General features: G+C 38.6%; 2 protein-coding genes across 8 annotated transcripts in view; both read right to left on the bottom strand.

The window, feature by feature from the left end:
- The window catches only part of MARCHF8 (membrane associated ring-CH-type finger 8), a 145,945-nt gene that overhangs the window by 113,435 nt on the left and 8,233 nt on the right, over positions 1–24,277 (bottom strand). The window lies entirely within an intron of this gene.
- ZFAND4 (zinc finger AN1-type containing 4) overlaps positions 10,896–24,277 on the bottom strand; it is a 52,562-nt gene continuing 39,180 nt past the window's right edge. For 3 of the 7 annotated variants that reach the window (XM_070364825.1, XM_070364827.1, XM_070364828.1), the window contains 4 exons: positions 19,632–20,807; positions 18,928–18,982; positions 13,248–13,365; positions 10,897–12,270 (listed from right to left, as the gene is read on the bottom strand). In XM_070364825.1, coding sequence (XP_070220926.1) covers positions 12,135–12,270; positions 13,248–13,365; positions 18,928–18,982; positions 19,632–20,807 — 1,485 coding nt within the window. In that variant the 3' untranslated portion in view covers positions 10,897–12,134. Of the gene's footprint in view, positions 12,271–13,247; positions 13,366–18,927; positions 18,983–19,631; positions 20,808–24,277 lie in introns of all 7 variants that reach the window. The other 4 variants (XM_070364824.1, XM_070364823.1, XM_070364822.1 and 1 more) reach the window with 2 other exon arrangements.

Here is a 24,277-nt window from a genome sequence, read left to right as displayed (position 1 = left end):
ACCCAGCTCTTCAGTACACTGTCGTCACTTATTTTAGCACAGGATAGAAACTCGGGTAACCAAAACACCTGGAGAAACGATTGTAAGTTCAGTTCAGTTCAGTGGCTCAGTCGTGTCTGACTCTTTGGGACCCCGTGGCCTGCAGGACGCCGGGCTTCCGTGTCCATCACCAACTCCAGGGGCTTGCTCAAACTCATGTCCATCGAATCAGTGATGCCATCCAACCATCTTATCCTCTGTCGTCCCCTTCTCCTCTGCCTTCAATCAAGACTCTCATAGGCAGATATTTTCGAGTGTAATTAGTGTTTATAGTTTATCGAAAAGCTCATATCACATTTAATTTTTCGTTTTGTTCCTGTTCTATCCAGGTCTTTCTTCTCAGATCCTGGACTTGTTCAGGTGACCTTTCAGGTTGTTAATTTTCTGGTTTTGTTCCTGGTGACTTCAGGGGGCTTTCTCATGGGGCAGGAAACCCTGGAAGTCAGGACTTGTTGGAGGTGACCTCTCGGGACTCCACTGGGTTTGTGGCTCTGAAGAGGGCCTCAGCTCCAGTTGAGGCAGGATCCTCAGGGTCCCTCTGGGTTTTCAGACTCTGAAAGAGGGTCCCTGCAGACTGGGGACAGGAGAGTCAGGCCTCCTTGGGTTGAGGCATGAACTCCGCTTGCCTCTCGAGGTCCCCGGGGAGACTGGCCACTTGTCGAGCTGTGTTTGGATCCTGGGGTTTTTCCGGACGATGCATGGGCGAATCACTGCCCTTCGTGTTGACTTCATTCACAGGGTGGAGTTCAAGTTTGGTGTCCGGCATCGGGTTCTTATCAAGAGGGGACGGGAAATCGGGTCCTTCGGAAATGTGGAAGCACCCACCCCACATCTGAATGTCGTCAGACCGCATTCCTGAGGTGGAGTTCGAAGGTCGGGAACCCCTTCCAGACAAAGAGGAGACCCTCCTGTCCAGATCAGGAGGGTAGAAGGGGCTCAGAGGAAGAACCGGAAAACCAGGCTCCACAGGAGGGATGGGAAACCTGGGTCCTGTCGGGGAGACCGGCCTCATGTCGAACTTGAGGGTCGCATGCGTGCCAAGACCGCCATTTCGACCTCCAATACCTAACGTGGACCTCTCCCAGAGACACTGTAGACAAAAATGGCTTCCTCCTGTCCAGATCAGGGGGAACCACGTGGTTTTTTCTCGAAGTGGTGCGGAAAATTCTCGTGTTCCTCTCGGGAATTCAGGATGCCTCTTGTGTTGGCCCAGGGAAGTCAAATCTGCCAAGTCCATTTCGACCTCCAATACCTAAAGCTGGGGATTGTGAGACACTCGAAATGGCTGATCTGCAGGGCCAATAGACCTCATCTAGGCTTTTGTCCAGAAGCCAGTTCTTCCTCTCTAGGGGAAAAGGGATGCCTCTTGTGTTGGCCCAGGGAGACACACCCGGGGAGAAAGGCATTGCTCTCGAGTGACTGCAAAAAAGACCTCATCTAGCTTTGTGTCCAATCTCCAGTAAATTTCCAGGGGCGAAAGGATCTCGGGTTGCATTCCAGACACACCCGGGAGACAGGCATCCATCTCGGGGAAGCAAAGAACCCGCTCTGCTCTCTGGCGACGGGTATCTCTTGAGCTCACTGGGTGGACTAAAGGGAGTCAAGCCTCCTGAGGCGTTTGGAGAGAGGTCGCGAGATTGGTCCGGGGCCATGCAGGAGACGGGCCCTCATCTCGCGATGACGGGGGAGTCTCGGGTTGTTCTCGAGCGGCCCCAGTGTGCGCTTTCTCACGAGGTACGACGGCGAGGTCAGTGAGCCTCTCGTGGGGCGCCAGGGAAGTCGGGTCTCCATGCGAGTGGCGAGGGCGAGCGCGTCATTGCTCTCGAGCCATGGTAGGGTGCCGGGGACCAGCCCCGGCTGATCCAGGGTATTCGAAGGAGAGACGGCGTAGGCGAAGATCAGGAAACAACTGCTTAATTAAATGTTAATTAAGGATATAAAGAGTAATAGAATGAGGATAGCTCAGTGAGGAAATTCAGTGGAGAAAAGAGGCTGAAGAATTCAGCCAGAAGGTAAGAGAAAGAACGACATGGTGAGACCAAGTTTCGGTGAACAAGGCCCGCACTTTATTTTTCAAAGTAGTTTTTATACCTTAAGTTATGCATAGAGGATAATGGGGGAAGGGGTAGAGTCTTGCAGCAAACCAGGCTTTCTTCCTGCAAACTTATCATATGCAAAAGCTTCGGTGATTTGCATCATCTTCTGGCCCGGAGGCCTGTTAACATTTTAAGACCTTTTCTTCAGAAAACTTATTTTTCTCTAAAGGTGGTTGGTCAGGAGCCACCCTCCAAAAAAGCATTAGATAAAGTTGCATTCCTACAGAGCAAAGGTGTTTTGGGCTATAACAAGAAAAAGAATTAACTCAAGGGTCCCAGGTTACAAACATTAAAGCTACTACTTACACCAATTATATTAATCAATACACTGCCAGGGACACAGCAGGTAAGGGATATGGAAACTGAGCAGCAAACAATGGCCCAACAAGTGAAAAACCATTCACCAATACAATTTCTAATCAATCTTTTAACTACTCAAAAGAATCTGTGTTTAGACAGTTTAGAACATCTCCTGCCTCTCACAGTTGGGAGGCTCTGAACAGTCACATGTGGCCGGAAAAACCTATTCAGGCAGGCTAGAGGATTTCCAAAGGAGTTTGTAGGTTAAACACTGTCACACCCAGGAATTATTAACTGGAACTGTAAGCTAACTCTTTTTTCAGAGAGGTAGTGGTGGGGAGAGCCCCCGTAAAGTCAGAGGTTTAGGTGAAAGCACAAGCAGAAAGTAGGCAGACTCTGGTTTTGGGGGTGCTAACAGTGTTCCATATTTCTTAATGTGGGCAATAGTTTACACAGTGATTTGCTCTGTGGTTAAGTCCCTGAACCATATGTATTTTGTATATATTCACTTTTCTGTGTTTTTAAATTTTTAAATGGTTAAAAATGGGAAAAAATAAAAATGCAGGCTTTGTCTAGGGGACAAACCATCCAACAGAATTATCATGATAACAGAATAGAGGCAATGCAGAGATTACTTTTTTTTAATTAAATCCCTGAGCTATAGAAAATGTTGAGACTTCAAAACAAGTAGACACATCAAACATCAAGAAAAATTGATGCAAGTGAAATTTCAGACATCTAAAAACTAAGACAAAATCTGTAAAGTCTCCAGAAACAACCAAATAAAAAACAAACCACCTTACTATCCAAGACCTAAGTATTAGACTAGCACTAGGGTTCTGTCAGCAACACTGCATACGTAAGTGAGTAGCCAACTGTCTTCAAACTTTTGAGGGAAAAGACTGGTAGACCAGACAAACCCCCAGCCAAGGGTGAGGGCATATGAAAGACACTTTTATACACGTCAGGAAGGCCTCAAAGCTACTTCTTCCTAGGCCCTCTGAAATGTTCCTCAAGGATCCTGAACAAGAGATGAAAAGAAACACTGTTGTCTAAATTGGTGAAGTTTCAATGGGGTGTGTTAAGACTGGATGGTAAAATAAAAGTCAATACTGATTTCCTTTTTCAGAGGGTTAGATGGAAGTTGTATAGGAGGGTGTCCTTAGAGGAAATAAACTGGAATATTTATTGCTGGATGGGCATGCTGCATGTTACTCTTAAATGGCTCAGAAAAAGACTAATGAAAATGATTATATACACTCAAAGAGAGTACAAAAATGAAAAATCAGCAGCTAAGGAATCAGTGAAAGGACTGTGGGCATTTTTTTTTTCCTGTGCTTAAAACTTTTCTGTAAATTTGAAAGGATTTCAAAATAAAACAGGCTAAATTAAAACAGAAGGCAAATAAATGATTATGTGAAGAATGTCTTCAAGACTAATTCATAGGGAATTCCCTAGCAGTCCAATGGACTTCTGTGTTTTCACTGTCAAAGCTGAGGGCCAGGGTTCATTCAATCCCTGGTTGAGGAACTAAGACCCCATAAGCCACGTATGGCATGACCAAAGTGAATGAATTAAATAATAAAAAATTAAAATTATCAAGAAACAAAGGGAGAAAAATCAAATCAATAAAATCAGAAATGAAAATGGAGAGATCACAACAGACAACACAGAAATACAAAGGATCATAAGAGACTACTATCAGCAATTATATGCCAATAAAATGGACAACGTGGAAGAAATGGACAAATTCTTAGAAAAGTACAACTTTCCAAAACTGACCCAGGAAGAAATAGAAAATCTTAACAGACCCATCACAAGCATGGAAATTGAAACTGTAATCAGAAATCTTCCAGCAAACAAAAGCCCAGGTCCAGACGGCTTCACAGCTGAATTCTACAGAAAATTTAGAGAAGAGCTAACACCTATCCTACTCAAACTCTTCCAGAAAATTGCAGAGCAAGGTAAACTTCCAAACTCATTCTATGAGGCCACCATCACCCTAATACCAAAACCTGACAAAGATGCCACAAAAAAAACTACAGGCCAATATCACTGATGAACATAGATGCAAAAATCCTTAACAAAATTCTAGCAATCAGAATCCAACAACACATTAAAAAGATCATACACCATGATCAAGTGGGCTTTATCCCAGGGATGCAAGGATTCTTCAATATCCACAAATCAATCAATGTAATACACCACATTAACAAACTGAAAAATAAAAGCCATATGATTATCTCAATAGATGCAGAGAAAGCCTTTGACAAAATTCAACATCCATTTATGATAAAAACTCTCCAGAAAGCAGGAATAGAAGGAACATACCTCAACATAATAAAAGCCATATATGACAAACCCACAGGAAACATTATCCTCAATGGTGAAAAATTGAAAGCATTTCCCCTAAAGTCAGGAACAAGACAAGGGTGCCCACTTTCACCATTACTATTCAACATAGTTTTGGAAGTTTTGGCCACAGCAATCAGAGCAGAAAAAGAAATAAAAGGAATCCAAATTGGAAAATAAGAAGTAAAACTCTCACTGTTTTGCAGATGACATAATCCTCTACATAGAAAACCCTAAAGACTCCACCAGAAAATTACTAGAACTAATCAATGAATATAGTAAAGTTGCAGGATATAAAATCAACACACAGAAATCCCTTGCATTCCTATACACTAATAATGAGAAAATAGAAAGAGAAATTAAGGAAACAATTCCATTCACCATTGCAATGAAAATAATAAAATACTTAGGAATATGTCTACCTAAAGAAACTAAAGACCTATATATAGAAAACTATAAAACACTGGTGAAAGAAATCAAAGAGGACACTAATAGATGGAGAAATACACCATGTTCATGGATCAGAAGAATCAATATAGTGAGAATGAGTATACTACTCAAAGCAATCTATAGATTCAATGAAATCCCTATCAAGCTACCAACAGTATTTTTCACAGAGGTAGAACAAATAATTTCACAATTTGTATGGAAATACAAAAAACCTCAAATAGCCAAAGTAATCTTGAGAAAGAAGAATGGAACTGGAGGAATCAACCTACCTGACTTCAGGCTCTACTACAAAGCCACAGTTATCAAGACAGTATGGTACTGGCACAAAGACAGAAATATAGATCAATGGAACAAAATAGAAAGCCCAGAGATAAATCCACGCACATATGGACACCTTATCTTTGACAAAGGAGGCAAGAATATACAATGGATTAAAGACAATCTCTTTAACAAGTGGTGCTGGGAAAACTGGTCAACCACTTGTAAAAGAATGAAACTAAAACACTTTCTAAGACCATACACAAAAATAAACTCAAAATGGATTAAAGATCTAAACGTAAGACCAGAAACTATAAAACTCCTAGAGGAGAACATAGGCAAAACACCCTCTGACATACATCACAGCAGGATCCTCTATGACCCACCTCCCAGAATATTGGAAATAAAAGCAAAAATAAACAAATGGGACCTAATTAAAATTAAAAGCCTCTGCACAACAAAGGAAACTATAAGCAAGGTGAAAAAGCCTTCAGAATGGGAGAAAATAATAGCAAAAGAAGCAACAGACAAACAACTAATGTCAAAAATATACAAGCAACTCCTACAGCTCAATTCCAGAAAAATAAACGACCCAATCAAAAAAATGGGCCAAAGAACTAAATAGACATTTCTCCAAAGAAGACATACAGATGGCTAACACACACATGAAAAGATGCTCAACATCACTCATTATCAGAGAAATGCAAATCAAAACCACAATGAGGTACCATTTCATGCCAGTCAGAATGGCTGCAATCCAAAAGTCTACAAGCAATAAATGCTGGAGAGGGTGTGGAGAAAAGGGAACCCTCTTACACTGTTGGTGGGAATGCAAACTAGTACAGCCACTATGGAGAACAGTGTGGAGATTCCTTAAAAAACTAGAAATAGAACTGCCTTATGACCCAGCAATCCCACTGCTGGGCATACACACTGAGGAAACCAGAAGGGAAAGAGACACGTGTACCCCAGTGTTCATCGCAGCACTGTTTGTAATAGCCAGGACATGGAAGCAACCTAGATGTCCATCAGCAGACGAATGGATAAGAAAGCTGTGGTACATATACACAATGGAGGATTACTCAGCCATTAAAAAGAATACATTTGAATCAGTTCTAATGAGGTGGATGAAACTGGAGCTTATTATACAGAGTGAAGTAAGTCAGAAAGAAAAACACCAATACAGTATACTAATGCATATATATGGAATTTAGAAAGAGGGTAACAATAACCCTGTATGCGAGACAGCAAAAGAGACACAGATGTATAGAACAGTCTTTTGGACTCTGTGGGAGAGGGAGAGGGTGGGATGATTTGGGAGAATGGCATTGAAACATGTATAATATCATATAAGAAACGAATCGCCAGTCCAGGTTCAATGCAGGATACAGGATGCTTGGGGCTGGTGCACTGGAATGACCTAGAGGGATGGTATGGGGAGGGAGGTGGGAGGGGGGGTCAGGATGGGGAACACGTGTACACCCATGGCAGATTCATGTTGATGTATGGCAAAACCAATACAATATTGTAAAGTAATTAACCTCCAATTAAATAAATTTAAAATTTTAAAAATGTTTAAAAATAAAACAACAAAAAAATTATTTTTAAAAATGAAGAATTCATAACAAACAATATGATTTAGAACATGAACATTCTTAATCTGATAAAAGCAAAGAGAAAAGCAACTGGAAACAAACCCCATGAGCTGTACAAAAAAGGAATGAAAATGACAAAAATATGTATATTTTTGAGCAAAAGAAAGGAATTAAAGGAAAGCCCATTCTAGCAACCCTGGATTATGGAAAAAAAATATCATACTATTTGTGTCTTCAATAATATTTCTATAAATTTAATACTTTAACTTATTTGTTGCCTTTTAATGTAAAATCAACCTAAAAGCAAAGCAGAAAAGACTATATAATCACTTAAAGTTGATTTAACGAGGGTTAATATGCAATGCTTGGGAACAAGGATAGATAGATGGACAGGAAGGGAATTCCTGCCTTCACGGACTTGGCATCTTGTGCAATTCAAAGGATAGCACAAGTGTCAAAATAATACCATGGTATATTCCATGAAGCAAAAGTACTAATGTAAGAGAGAAAGGGTACTGACTTAAAGATCAGGGAAGCCTTCCTTCAGAAAGTAATGATGGAGCTGGCATCTGACAAAATAGAGTAGGTGTTAATGGGCAAACAAGCTAGGAAAACTAAAAGTTAGTGTGGGCAAATCCCAGGAAACGTGGATAAGACAGTACAGCATGAGGCTGGAGAAGCAGATGGAAACCGGAATACAGAGGCCTTACTAGTAAGAAGGGTTGGGATTTGAGTCTTTGTAAAAGAACACAAGTCACTGATACATTTTGACGTTGATGTGCTTAATTTTTTTGGTTCTGTAAGAACAGTACGTTTAAGAATATAAAATGGGTCATGAAGGGCATAGAACTAAATTCAAGGAGCTTGGTCAGGAAACTATTGCAATAGCTCAGGTGAAAGCTATGGTAACATGGACTAGGGTAATTGCAGAGGAGTCAGTGAATTTGAAATACTTTCCTGGTGGCTCAGATGGTAAAGAATCTACCTGCAATATAGAAGATATGGGTTCTATCCCTGGGTCAGGAAGATCCCCGGAGGAGGAAATGGCTACCCACTCCAGTATTCTTGCCTGGACAATTCCATGGACAGAAGAAACTGGCAGGCTATAGTCCATGGGGTTGCAGAGAGTCAGACAAGACTGAGGGACTAACATTTTCACTTTTTTCAATGTAACTCAGCTGACTGCTGCTGCTGCTAAATCGCTTCAGTTGTGTCCGACTCTGTGCGACCCCAGAGACGGCAGCCTACCAGGTTCCCCCGTCCCTGGGATTCTCCAGGCAAGAACAGTGGAGTGGGTTGCCATTTCCTTCTCCAATGCATGAAAGTGGAAAGTGAAAGTAGGAAGTCACTTAGTCGTGTCCAACTCTCAGCGACCCCTTGGACTGCAGCCTACCAGGCTCCTCCATCCATGGGATTTTCCAGGCAAGAGTACTGGAGTGGGGTGCCATTGCCTTCTCCAAACTCGGCTGACTACTGTGGGCTAAATACGTGTCTCCTCCAAATTCCTATGTTGAAGCCCTAAACCCAATGAGGATGTATTAGGTTTAGGATGAGTAAGGAAGTAATTAAGATTAATGAGGTCATAAGAGTGAAACTCTGACCCCATGGTATTGTCTTTTTTTTATTTACTGATTTGCATTCGATGGGTCTTAGTTGTGGTACACAGACTGACTCTCTTAATTGTGGCTCACAGGCTTAGCTGCTCCGGAGATGTGGGATCTCAGTTCCCTGAAGAGGGATCAGTGTCCCCTGCACTGTAAGGCAGATTCTTAACCACTGGCCCACCAGGGAAGTCATGCTATTAATGTATGTCTTCATGAGAAGAGACGTCAGAGTTCCATGTGTACACACTAAGGAAAGGCCATGTCAGAAAGCAGCTCTCCGAAAGGCAGCGAGAGAGGGCTCACCAGAGGCCCCCGGTGCTGGACCTTGACCTGGACTTCTAGCCTCCAGAACTGTGAGAAAGCTCATTTCTGTGGTTTAAGCCACACAGCCTGTGGTGTTCTGTTATGGCAGTACAAGCACTAGACTAAGGCACTGAAAAACTGGGAAGTGAAAGTCTAAAATGTATTATCATGCTAAATTCCTTGCCTGTAATAATGTGGTATCAAAAAATAATGTCTATTTACCTTGGCTAGTGTTATGATGGTAACTACCAAAAAAATAAAATTAGAAATCATTACGAGATTGGGGAGGTATTTGGTGAAATCTTTACTTTCATTTTTCATCCTTTTATAGTTTCCCTAAAACTATGTAATTTACTTTCATCACTTTGAAAGGTTAACATAATTTTCAAAGAAAAGTGAAAACATACCTTTTTTCCTAAATTCCAGCCACTCACATCTGTTTTTACAATTTTTGCTGTATGTAACCTTGTCAGTTTTCAATCAACTTTCTTAACCTATATCAATTTATTTTCTACTTGTTACTTAGAGTTACATTTTTCTTCTGATACACATTAAAAATATATAATTATTCTTAAAATGTTCACCTGTGTACTACTTAAAATCATCTCATGTTCCAGGAGTGGTACAGGGGTCATAATTTGGAAAACACTGCTAAATATAAGACTGAATTATCTGTCATAATGGTATAAAACCATATTATTAAATATGTATCAAAAAATTAACTCCTGTCTTTTTCATAATTAAATACCTCCATAAGTCACAACACTTACAAAATTTTAAAACATCCTAGTATGTAAAATTCCCATATTAGAATGACTAAAATTCACTAAACTTAACTATGTGAAATATTTGCAAGTTAAAAGTTAAAAATTTTCAGACATTTTTAGTGCCGCTAAAACCAAATGCTTACTGTTTTTAAAAATCCAGAAGCTAGATTTTATTAGTTAACAGTATAAATGCATTTATTTTTATCATGGTTAAACTGTCCAATACAACAGCGCCTATATGTAAGGCCTTCTATTTACTAGCAATGCAAGGACAGATCTAAGGTCTCTAAAAATTATGATCACTTCCTCATAAGAATTTAAGACATTAAGAAATGCTTCCCAATAATGATATAATATCTTGAATTAAACTGGTTTATTTCTCAGTGACTTAGAAATTAGTAAAAAGACTCAACTTTGACCAAAATCTTTGGTAAACTTAAAGCAAGAGTGATTTCCACAATGCATGGTCTTGGTTTAAAAAGCATAGTGCACTAAGCATATATCAAATGTGTCCTAAGCATTCATTTTTATCTATAGAATAAAACGTTTTGCTCCATTTTTCAGCAGCCTATCCACATAACAGAGTTCTTAAGATTTTAAATATCTAAAGCACAGGTGGTCTTGATAAAGGGAAAAAAAGTGAACTACGCGACACAGAAATATTTTTCACTAGCCTATACAGATAGCCCCCCTTAAAAAGCATGCTATTAACCCTTACTAGCAGAGGGAAGTAGAGGGCTTCCCAGCTGGCACAGTGGTAAAAAATCTTCCTGCCAGTGCAGGAGACATAAGAGATGCTGCTTCAATCCCTGGGTCAGGAAGATCCCCTGGAGTAGGAAATGGCAACCCAGTCTAGTATTTTTGCCTGGAAAAAGTCTCATATACAGAGGAGCCTGGTGGACTACAGTCCATGTGGCTGCAAAGAATTGGACACAACTGAGCACAAGAATGGAGAAGGCGATGGCACCCCACTCCAGTACTCTTGCCTGGAAAATCCCATGGACGGAGGAGCCTGGTAGGCTGTAGTCCATGGGGTCGCTAAGAGTCGGACACGACTGAGCGACTTCACTTTCACTTTTCACTTTCATGCATTGGAGAAGGAAATGGCAACCCACTCCAGTGTTCTTGCCTGGAGAATCCCAGGGACGGGGGAGCCTGGTGGGCTGCTGTCTCTGGGGTTGCACAGAGTCAGACACGACTGACGTGACTTAGCAGCAGCAGCAGAGCACAAGAAATAGAGGAAAGATAACAGGACTCCGCATTTTGCTCACTTCTGTATTAGCCTCTGGCACCCACACATGTCCCACCCGGGCTGGACCAGAGTTGCAGAGTCCACGTGGGTTGCCTGTTAGCTATTTGCCAGGGTTCAGCATCAGATTCAACTAAGCTTCCATAAGGCAAGCGGCCTCCTCAAAGCTTGAATGCTGTATTAGCTACATCTGGGGAGCAGGATCCTTATACTGTAAAAGAATTCTTTTATACTGATAGTCATTTTTTCCAAGCAGAATAAATTACTGATTTATTGAAATGGTTTTATTTTTTAAGTATTTATAAGAGAAAATTATTGTAAATAATCAAATCAAAATCATAATGAAATTGAATATTTATTTGAATTTTTCCTGGTAATAGCACTCAACATAAGAAAAACAAACCAAGCTCTGAGATTTTGTTTTCAATATACTCACTTTTCAAAAGGTGAAAAGTTGGGTTCTCTATTTAATGGCAACAAGTGGGACTACCATTCAAAAAGCAGTATTTTAAGAGAGATATACTATGATTAACATGATGTGTTTTATATTGTAGAATGGATACATACCAAATGCCAATCTGAATACAGAAGAAATACATGTGTTAAAACCACACTGGAAAACCAAATGTTCTTTTTTATAAAAAGCTTGACATAAAAAGGAACTTGCCAGTAAATTCAATGAACTTTCACGTATGGGTTTTTTTTAAATCCCCACCCACACCACCCCCACAAAAAAACTGTAGATTTGAGTAGAGCCATTATATGACAGCTCATTTCTGTACAACATGGAAGCTGGCTACGCAGTCAGTGTCAGCTTCCTAAAGTGCATCTTTTGAAGACTTGTTTAGTAAAATTGCAATATCAAATACTTAACACAAGACATGTAATAACAGAGCTACATCATTATGAAGTTTTTAAAACTACTTTTTAAACTTTTTGATTCACCAAAGAATAAAGGTGTCAAATACAGTAGCTTTCTCATTCTACAACAGTATACATAATAAGCTTTTGTTATTTGGCAAGTCTTTTGGAGTCGAACAAAAATAATGCAGTCTAAACAATATTTCTTCTGTCACTGTAATACGACTCCTTGTGCAGAACAGTTAGGCGCAGAGCAAGAGTTAGATTTTTGGAAGCTTTGGTGCATTAACCACAGGATTTGCCTCCTGTAAGTATCTCCTCCCTGCACTCTTGTAATCATAGGTACAGCTGTGAGTTTCTGCATAGCGATGAGATGCACAGAAGTTGTTTCCACATCTAAAGCACAAAAAAAGTTTATGTGAATAGCCACATTTCTGTAAGAGCCTCCTCTCTGGGAGATCAAAGCTTGACTTCAGGTAGTCCAACAGGAGCCTTTCAGTTCTCTTTAGCAATTTCAGAATTGACATTTCCCTTATACTCATAAACAAGCACAGGCACCCCCAAAAAAAAGAACAAGTTAATTGTCCCTGAATGTCCAAGTGTATAATAAAGAATCTCCTCTGAAGTGAAAGAGGATGTAGACCTTTATGAAGCAGTAAAGCTGCGAGAGCCAATAGATACGTGCACTGCCTTCTTTCATATCTGGCAAGCCTGGGCAAACCGTGGATTTCTGAGAAATTCAGTCTTATAAGAAAATCAAATTATGTAAAACCTAACTATGCCATGGAAGGATTTTAAAGTATTTCAGCAATAAGGTAAGCTGTTTCTATTTGAACAGAATACACTCTAAAAAGCAGCAGCTTTACTTAATGCCTGGCCTCAACCTAAGGGCAGACACCATCCTTGGAGCATATTAATCAATACTACTAAATAGTTATTGGTAGAAAAACTCATTATTTTTGTAAACATATGATTCATCTCTTTTGAAACAAAAGTGTACCATATAATTAACAGTACATTAACATTAAATTTAGTCCTTTTTATTCAATTTAAAATAGAATCTTGGAAGAGGCTTTCTCCCAAGCTACATTCAAAGAAAAACCAAGACTATCTATCATAAGACAAAGAGAACACACTCTTCAATTGGTTTATATATCCTACTTTAAAGGGCAGGAGAGGATCTCAGGAGTTTGGAAATGCGTAAGCTATCTATCTGCTATTTATTCAGCCAATAAGGAGTTCAGCTGAGGAGTGCTATTTGAACATCATCTAAATGATATTATGAAGCGGCAATTTAAAGAATATTTTCTATTGTATCCCTAAGCTGGGTCACCACAAAGCAAGCATCTCAACTTTTCAGCTAGCCAACCTGCCTGCATTCGTAGCTAGTAGCCAGTCCAGTTTTCTTTCCACAGAGAAAACAATGCTTTGTTGTTTTCTTCTTTGTTTGAATAGGGGCTTTCACAGGCGGGAGGTGATGACTACATTCTCCTGTTCAGAGAAAGGACACCTTGATTAACACAGAAATAAAATTCTAAATGTGAAATACTAAGAAACAAAACATTAAACACATCCTGTCACAGCAAACCTCTCAGCCATAAATATCAATTTGTGCTTTTTTATATCTAAAATTATTTACAGAGTCTGTAATAAAGATGAACTACAACTGTTATTTCTCTTAAGACATGGTAATTTCTACTGACTAAGACATTTTTATACATATCAATACCTTTCTGATTATTTCTGAAGGCAATACGTATATTTAAAGTACACTACACTCTGATAGAGAATCAAGAAAAATGTCTGGCTCAAAATCGTATTTATGAAGCTTCTGAGGAACAACATATGTATTAAAATCACCCTGTTCTTTCACGCCAAGCAGGAGCACGAGAATGTCATGAAACTGAGCTCTTGGTGCTAATTATACCACAGAAACTAAATGCATCGAGCCATCAGCAAATTATTTAACTTTAAAGCTTCAATTTGTTCATTTTTAAGATAACAGGACATGTATTTTTCTCCCTAAGTTTCTAAGTGTTCAAAGGTCAACTCAGTTCTCACAATAAAAAGCATTCTGAATTTTTAAAATATTATAATTATATAAAATACGGTATTATCAATAGTGACTTGTAGGGTGCACTGTTCAATTTCACAGTACTACAACCGTTCCAAAATATATTTACTAAACTCTGGGCTATAGCAACAGGTTGACTTTTTATCTTAAATATAAGAGCACATCTGCTATTATATGAGAAAGGATTAAATCAGTTTAATACTAAGTGAAATGCTTTTAAAACTGAGCAAAACTCCAAGAAACCCCACTGACAAGCAGAGAGGCTCAATGTCGTCATCCACAGCTGTTACATAAAAGTACAAGTGCCCAGTGCTTGGTGGCCCCAAAGGCCAAGGAGGAAAAGGCAAACAAAGCAAACACAAAGGGAAGGCGTGTCGGTGCAAATGGCGCCCACTCTCTACCAAAACAGCTTTGGGAGGCCTGGCTTAATGCTATGTAGCAGCTGAAAGTAATCCTTCAAGGGTTCAAAACGTTGAATTACATTTAATTGGCAGCATGCCTTTTGCCACAATCCGGATTGGGTTCTGTATATACAAGCAGAATAGAATGAATGCTTTATGACTAGTCTAAAATACACTCCCAGATCTTGCCCAAAACTGGGGGGAAAAAACTGCCCCAAACTGGAAACTAACTATGACTCCTAATGGTGGTCAGGTAGCAACTCAAGCTAATAAGCACTTTCTTCTTCAAGGGCACTTAAGAGTTATCAAGAACATTTCACCAAGGTGATGGGATGCTTTCCTCTTCTTAAATAATGAAAATAAGACAGGCATTTGCACAGGATGCAGAGGAAAGGCGCATACTGCCAGATACCCTCTGACGTCCATCTAATTGCAATTATCTCTGGAATTCAGGCTTAGGATATTGTTCCTTAAACAAAAGTTAAAAAAAAAAAATCTGTTGACAAAAATTTAGTTCAGCGTAATCATTATTTTCATGTCTTTCTTTCCTTGGGGTACTTAAGTTTCCCAACCCTTTTTCATTCACAAACTCCTGTGAATGTGCAGAAACAGAGCACACAGTAGTGACCAGCATGAGGTGGCACAGAAACAGAACTGCAGTCTTCTCCTATGACAATGGTTTCCATTTATCCTTCTCCCCACTACAGAAAAAAAAACAAGTATTAGTCACATACTCTATGCTGGGAACCAGCCCAAATAGGTAAGTTCCCTCCTACAAAGAGGAAAAATTCAAACTCCATGGGCTGACATTCAAGGACTTGTGTGTCCAATATGCCTTTATAACTTTCCAGGGCCATTTTCTATCACGTGCCACATCATCCCCACCCTGAATGACACACCAGATCCATTTACAAGTGCCACCTCCTCTTCTAAAACGCTCAGGAACTTTGTCAACTTAGTAACATTCTACTTATCCAGTAAGAAGATATCACTAATCATTAACTCTTCTCTGAAGCCTTCTCTCAAATATGTAATGAACATATATGAAAACAGAAAAAGTCAATAAAATAATGCTGATGTGAAAAGTTGCTTTTCAGAATGAGAATAAAGATATTTGGATTAAGGCACTTGTTTGGTACTTCCTACTTTAATATTTGGTCTAACACAATTATCTATAAAAATTCACCCAAAAGAAAAGTCAGGCAATGAAGTAATAAGGCAGTGTTTGTGATACAAGTTTGGTAGTCATCTGCCTAAAAATGATAACTAAAATGATGAGGATGGGTATGATTTCCAAGGAAGACCTTACAGTGAAAAGCAAAGAGAACCAATGGAAAACTTAAGTCAATTAAACAAAACTTACGCCAGAATTTTCACAAACTCTTCTAAGTAATTGAGAATGATACTGTTATTACTGTATGGCAGGAAGGAAATGGCAAAAAGTTACACAGCTCTAGTTTGGGGAATCATAAACTGCAGGTAGCAGTTGATGACTTGACCTAAATGAAATCAATCAAGAGTATATATCTGGGGACAAGCAGAGGGGCTGGTAAAACAAGTTCAAAAGAAACCTGAAGTTTTAAAAAAAAAAAAACAGAAACAAAAACAAAAAGCTACAAAAATGTAACAGCCCAGAATAAAAAAAGAAAGGAAAGAGAAAAACTCTTCTAAGAAGAAGGGCCATAACAATCAAGTTAAGTGTACAGAATCATCCACTGGATTGAAAATTATGAAGATCTTTTCAGCAACAGCAGTTTCAGAAGAAAGCACTGTAGCTTGAATTAGAGTTTAGGGAGATAGAACAAGTACAATTCAAACTTCCAAGAGGCTGAGCTGTGGATTAGTACAAGACAGATTTAAATAGATGTCAAAAGAAAACTGCCATCTATTTATGGCTTTCCAGGTGGCGCTAGTGGTAAAGAACCTTCTGCCAATGCAGGATATGTAAGAGATGCAGGTTTGATCCCTGGGTTGGGAAGATCCCCTAGAGAAGGGTATGGCAACCCATGCCAGTATTTTTGCCTGGAGAATCCCATAGACAGAGGAGGCAGGCAGGCAACAGTCCACGGGGTCGCAAAGAGTTGGACACAACTGAAGCTATTTAGCACACATGCTCAAAGGAAAATAATTATAATATTAAAAGTAGATACACATTAATCAAAAACAGCATGGCACTGGCATACAGACAGACATACAGATCAATGGAACACAACAGAGAACTCTGAAATAAACTCTCACATATATAATGAAATGATTTTTGACAAGGTACTAATAAGACCATTTGATGGGGAAAAGGACAGGTTTTTTTTTTTAATGAATATAGCCTCAAAACCTGGATGAAAAATTTGTGACCCCACGGACTGCAGTCCATGGAATTCTCCAGGCCAGAATACTGGAGTGGGTAGCCTTTCCCTTCTCCAGGGAATCTTCCCAACCCAGGGATCAAACCCAGGTCTCCCACATTGCAGGCGGATTCTTTACCAGCTGAGCCACAAGGGAAGCCCAAGAATACTGGGGTGGGAAGTCTATCCCTTCTCCAGCAGATCTCCCTGACCCAGGAATCGAACTGGGCTCTCCTGCACTGCAGGCAGATTCTTTACCAACTGAGCTATCAGGGAAGCCCCGAAAACTGGATATCCACATGGAAAAGAATGAAGTTGGACCCTTACATTACACCATATATAAAAATTAATTCAAATGTATTAAAGACCTAATGTAAGACCTAAAACTACACAACTTCTAGAAGAAAACGTAAAGGAAAAGCTTCATTAACGGTGGATTTGGTAACAATTTGTTGAACACAATACTCGGCACAGGCAACAAAGAAAAAAAAGAGACAAATTGAACTTTATGAAAATTAAAAACTGTTGAGCATCAAGACATCATCAACAGAGTAAAAAGGTGACCTATAGATGGGAGAAAAATTTGCAAATCATACATAAGGAATTAATATCCAGAATATATGGCGACAAGAAAACCAAGACACAAATTCAAAAATGGGCAAGGTGTTTTTTTTTATTTCCTGCCTCCAGGGCAAGGAATTTGAACACACATTTCTCCAAAGATCTCCAAATAGCACATTAAGAGGTACTCAACATAACTAGTCATCAGGGAAATGCCAATCTAAATCACAGTAAGATACCGCCTCATATCTGCTAGGATGCCCACTATCAGACAAAACATAAAATAACAAGTATGGTGAGAAAGTAGAGAAACTGGAAACCTGCACACTGCCGCTGGGAATGTGGCACAGCACAGCTACTATGGAAACAGATGCAGCAACTCCTAAAAAACTGAGACCAGAACTGCCACATGCTCCGGTAATGCCACTGCTGGATATGCACTCAAAGAACTGCAATCAGAGTCTCACAGAGATACTTGTACAGTGTCTGTAGCAGCATTGTTCACAGTAGCTAAACTGTAGAAGTGACACAAGTGTCCATCCATAGACGCACAGAAAAGCAAGAGACTGTGTATACACACAACGGAATGTTGTTCCGCTTAAAAAGTATGGGGATTTGGACACATGCTACAACATAGGTGAACCCTGGGAACATTATGCTACATAAAGTAAGCCAGGCACAAAAAGACAAATACTGAGTGATTTCACTTATGTGAGGTACCGAGAGTAGTTAAAATTATAGACAGAAAACAGAACGGTGGTTGCCAGGGTCTGGGGAGACAGAGTAATGAGGAGTTAAAGTTTAATGGGCACAGATTTTTCCATTTTGATGAAATGAGTTCTGGAGATACATGGTGATACTGGTTGGCTAAAAATGTGAATGTACTTAACACCATTCAATTGTACACTTAAAAATGGTTAGGATAGTAAATTTTATTACAATAAAAAAAAGTAGATATATTACAACTTTAGAACCTTGGGCTTTGTACAGTAGTGGAAACAAACCTTAGTTATCTCTTTAAAGACAGGAAACGCACATGACAACCATAATACGTAAGGTAGCCTTTAGAAGCTGGGGCTACAAACGCGGTGCACATGTGCTAGTCTCCATCCCTAGCCTGGGCACCAGGACACAAAAGGTGAAGTGATGGCTTCTTCACAAGTGTTTGGCCAGTATGCCTTTAAGACACCACTGGTAGAAGGAACGCTAATAAGGAAAGTGCTAGTCAAAGAGACCAGCCCTTTCTTTTATCCAGAAATAACCAGTTCATCAAGTGGAGCTCTTACTGTCCTTGATATTGGACCATGAGTTTAAGAAACACCTTTCTAGGGTATTTTCTCAAAACTCATCCTGCACCCCACATGGCTCTAGAGTGGCCAGGACTAGATAAATTGTGAAATACATGTTAATTTTTCATTCATCTTATCTTTTCACATAGACCATATCCTTTTCCAGACAATAGAGACCTCAACCTCAATTTCTGTTTCAGTCTTCAAATATGCCCTACGGTCAGTTCTCTCAATCGTTTCTTCAGTGGAACAAAGTCTAAGGAAGTTTGCTCTGTATACACCACAGAGAATGTTCTTCTCAGTACTCTCTGAAAATTCACATTCATAGTACGCATAATGCTATGATTATTAACCTTATATTGTTTTCAAAATTATCTGTAGCTTACCTACTCTTTTCCCTGATGTTGTATTATTTCCATTCATTCCAAAACCACGGGCAGACTACAATGAAAACACAAAACATCTATACAGGTGAGTTAATGGAAAACAGAGGAGATCACCTAACATGAAATAATTACATTTTATGACGAAAATGTTGATGAACTTTCACTTTAAATTATTTAATCTGTTTTTAAGTAAATTAACCTGGTACCTGGCTGTCACATCCGTCAATACCGTACTTATTCTTTACCTTCAAGAGAGCCACAGCTGTCTACGGCCATATGACTCTCAATGTGTCTGACCCTGTCTGCGCCTGGAAGCTAGGCAAGGTCAGGCCTGGTTAATACTTGGATGGAAGAGAGTGAAATTTGATGGCTCAAATAAAATTTCTTATTAGGGAAAAACATTAATTAAAATATTTAGCATTTTAAAATATATGATAAAGTGTTTAAAATTAAAATAATCTTAAGGTACTATAAAAATAGTTTATATTAAATTACTTTCAAATTATAATTCTAAATTTAGAACTAAAACATTATTTAAAATTCAACTGTCAAAAATTTTTCTATAAACTAGACAGACATTTTAAGAGGAAGTTATGAAAAGAATTCAACCTTGGACCTCTTTATTTAACATGTAAACAAAAAACAAAGTACCCTGAGTCACTACAAGGATAACTAGCAGAACACATTGAAAGGCAAATACTTACTAAAAAAAATTCTGTAGTTTCTAACTGAGGAGAACTTCTCCTAAGGCTTTCTTCCTGAAAATGCTGGAGGTTTGCAGACAGCCCAACTCCAGAGGCCCGCAGCCTGCCTGCCCCACGTGCACTCTGTAAGCTGTCTCTGCTTGCGCTCCGGGCCAGCGAAGCAAGAAAACCTATATTATTTACAAAACCAACAGGCTCTTTGGATGCCCTGTTAGCCATTTCTGTGATATCCCGAGCCTCAACTTTAGAAATAATATCAGATCTTTTCCCAGTTGAATCAACTTTAACAGCTCGAAAGCGAGTAGTCCTAGAGAAAGACGAATCACATGTATTTCGAACATCCAATGACCGAAGCAGGTTTTGTGAAGCAGAAGACTGGAGGCTCCCAGACTCAAAACATTTGGACTGTCTCTGTGGTTTCGCCAGAGAATTATGGAGTGACGTTGGTGCAGAACAGCGAAGAGGTGATAAGAGTCTATTCTTGTGAGGACTTAATTCACGGCGGCTGAGAACTGAAGCCTCTACCGATTCACCATTCCACACTTTTGCAGCGTGTTTCAGATGCTGCTCTTTAGCTTTCGACCCTTTATCACCATTAATGAGACAGGGTTCTGGGTTCACCTTGCGCATGCCTCCTACGCCACTGCTCTGTTCACCAGCATTCCCTTCTGTAATGGAAGCAGATGAACCCACTTCAGGTGGAAGTGACTCTTCAGTGACACACTCTTCTGAAGTTGGAAATAAAACAGTGTCATCCTCGTTGTTAGATGACAGACTTCCCGGAAAGTGCTTTGTCCTCCGAGGCAGGGACGATCCAAGGTGGAGCACAGCATCAGCAAGCTCTTTGTCAGTTTCAAACTCCATGTGAGGCATCTGAGATGGTAGTCTGAAGCCACTACTGGAGTGAGACAGTGCGTAACTCTCCCAGTTCTCACCTTCCTTAAGAAGATCACTAGTGATCGATGATACGGGTCTATCAGCAGCGGGCAGAGCTGCCAAACTGGAAACTGCACTGCTGGCCAAGTCAGGGAGATGTGTGCTCCCAGGAGAAGGTAAACAAGACTGCCCGATGTGGGGAAGAACTCTTAACAACCTATGGCGAGCAGCTGCTGTGGAACTACTACAAGGTCGAGGAGCTACGGGCGGACGAGGTTTTACCTTGACAGCTTTCTTAGGCTAAAAGAAAGGAATGAATACATAATTCTTTACACAATCATTTTCTCCACGCAATAACAAAAATTATCAAAGAAAAGGTTACTTACATATTGGCAATTGGATTACCTCAATCTAAAATATTTAAAAAGATTAAAATCTTAAGCTTATGATTGAGAAGAATTTTGCTATCTTTCCTCATTGAGTATAATTTCCAACAATGTTAAAGAAAACCAATTTTCTTTTTCATCACTATTGACTGTCAGTTTTGTTGAGAAGAAAATTGATTATATTAGATATAACACAGCTGACCTATTTCAGATCCCCAACAACTTTTCCTAGTAAGATGAGTCAAGTGTTTGGATAGGTAGCTACTGAAGAAGAGAGTTAATACATGACCTAAACTGCTATCCTTGAAAACGCCTGCTTGCAAGTCTGGCCCTTGGCTGGCTTCTAGAAACTTGTATTTCAAGAAGGTTCCTGCTACCTTAACTTGTAAGAGACACTCATTGTGCCTAATTTGTTTGTGCAAGCAATATGGTTTATGCTGAACATTGACTTTTCTTCTGGGAGTCTGGAATTTTGGTACATGCTAGGCAGAGGGTGCCTTCATTAAGAGCTCCGAATGAAATCCCTGGGCACAAAGTCTTTAACGAGCTTCCCTAGTAGACAACATTCCACATGTGCTGATCAAACTCACAGACAAAGTAAGTATATACATTTTATGAGACTTCATTGGGAAAGTTTGTACCTGATTTCCTCTATATTTCACCCACCAAGCACCTTTTCCCTTTGCTGATTTTGCTTTGTACCCCTTTGCTAAAATAAATCTTAACCATGAGTAAAACGATATGCTAGTCCTGTGAGCCCTTCAAGCAAACCCAACCATCAAATCTAGGAGTGGTCTAGGGGTTCCCAATATAGTTGATTTTAATAGAAGTGTCACAGCAATTCATGATGTATGGTTAAAGCTGAAAATTAAAAATATGAAGCCTTAGCACTTATCTTTAAGATATGGACTGATATGAGCATGACAAAGAATGGAATACCTGATGAAATACCAAAACTCCCAACCTAGAAATATAAGAATAAGTAGATAATGTAATATCCAGCCAAAAATGTTTGACTTGCATCTAATCATGATGAAACAATAAGATAAATTCAAATTGAGGATATTCTACAAAACTAACCAACACTTCAAAACTATTTGACATGAATGTTTAAAAAAAGGCTAAGAAATAATTCTGCATAAAAAAGCAGACCAAGAAAACATTACAACTAAATACAGCACATGATTCTTGATTAGATCTCAAACTGAAGAGAGAACAAAAAATCAAAATAAAACAAAATGCTAGCAAATACATTATTGAGAAATGAAGAAATATGAATATAGATTATATAATGTGTATCAGTGATAAATTATGTGTATGATAACTGTATTGCAGTTATATAGGAGAAGACTCTATTCTTAGGAGTTATATACTGAATATTTAGGGGGAACTAACTCCCAAATGAATCAGGTAAAAAAAACAGAGAAAGCAAATGTGGAAAAAATGTTAACTGTTGAATCTAGGTAAAATGTCCATGGATGTTCACAGGTATAACATTTCTGAAGGACTGAACATTTTTCAAAATAAAAAAAGGCAAAGTAAGGGTTCAGACAAAGACTGAGATATTTAATTGCCAAAAGTCATAAATGAAAAAAAAAAGGGCACTAGAAGATTCAGACAGAAGGAAAATAATCTTTAAAGGAAGCAAGTAATTGCAGGAAAGAATAAAGAGCAACAGAAAAGGTAAATATGTGGATAAATATAAATAATATTGGCAATATAAAACAACTTGAGGTGTTCAAAATATATGTAAATTAAAATGCATGACAAAAACGACACAAAAGATGTTCCTAAGTGTAACTGGAGTTAGTGTTCTAAGATTCTAGCATTAAAAGAAAAGGGATAAAAATCATTTTTATTATACTATAGTCAAGAATGTACAAATAATCTCTAGAGCAACCATTTGAAAAAACTACTAATAACAAAGTAACAGGATAAAAACTGAAAAACAAAAAGTAGATTAAAGAAAGGAAGAAAGAGAGGAAAAAGAAACATAAAACAGGTGTTTAAATAGAAAACAAACAGTAAGATGATAAAAATTCACATGTATTGGTAATTATATTAAATGTTACAGAATGAAAAGCTTGTCAGTTTGAATAAAAAGATAATAAAAAAAATCCATCATCCATTGATTATAAGCAAAATTCTTAAATGTAGAAACATAGGAGTAAAAGTAATAAAATGGAAAGGATATACGATAGAAATATAAATCAAAAGAAAGCTAGCTTAGCTATACTAATATTAGACAAAATAGCTTTTAACACAAGTGCATTACAAGACAAACATTTTTATAATAATAAATAACAGTATTTATAATACTAACTACAAGGAAGATACCGTAATTCCTTGGATATCATACAAATCTGTCCTATATCATCTGACCTAGTTTGACAGTTTCAAAATATATAAAGCAAAAATAAACATACTAAAAGAAAAGACACACAAATTCACAACCAAAGGAGAGATTTCTAATAAATTTCTCTCAATAACTGATGGAAAACAGACACACACAAAAATCAGAAAGGCTCCAGAAGATCGAACACAAAAAACACTTATCTAACTGATATATGCAGACCACCACACACACACACACACACACACAGAGTATCAGACTACAGTCTTTCCAAATGGCATTTACCAATATGCTTAGTCACGAATCAATCCTCAACTTATTTCAAAGGTCTGAAATCATTTAGAGTATGTTCTCTGACTACAGTGATATTAAACTACAAATCAATAAAAAAGATATATAATATTCTACATACTTGTAAACTAAGGAGTTCAGAGCCATGAGTCACATGGATCTAAAGATTAAATATAATTCCTATCAAAAAATCCCAATGGATTTTTTTTTTTTTTGCAAAAATAGAATAATCCATCCTAAAATTCGCAAGTGACCACAAGGAAATCCAAAGAGTCAAAATAATCTTGACAAAGAACAAAGTTGCAGGTCTCACATTTCCTGATTTCAAAACCTACTGCAAAGCTCAGTAAATCAGAAAAGTTGGTACTGGCATAAAGACAGACATACTGGCCAATAGAACAGAATCAAGAGCCCAGAGGTTCTCTATAAATCCATTCCTAGCTACATGCCCCAAAGAAAAGAGTGCATGTGTCCACCAAAGACGTGTATAAAAGAATGCTCAAAGCAGCTTTGTTGACGAAAGCCAAAAATGTCAAAAGGAGAAAGAATAAACGAAGTACAGGCATATCTCGTTTTATTGCACTTTGTAGATATTGCTTTTTTACAAGTTGAAGGTTTGCTGCAACCCTGCATTGAGCAAGTCTATACTGATGCCATTTTTCCAACAGCATTTGCTCACTTTGCATCTCTGGGTCTCATTTTGGTAATTCTTGTAGTATTTCAGGCTTTTTCATTATTAT

The sequence above is a fragment of the Bos mutus genome, chromosome 28 (assembly GCF_027580195.1).
Source record: "Bos mutus isolate GX-2022 chromosome 28, NWIPB_WYAK_1.1, whole genome shotgun sequence".
Classification (NCBI taxonomy): domain Eukaryota; kingdom Metazoa; phylum Chordata; class Mammalia; order Artiodactyla; family Bovidae; genus Bos; species Bos mutus.
The sequence above is the reverse complement of the archived record's forward strand: the minus strand, read 5'-3'. Positions and strand labels throughout refer to the sequence as shown.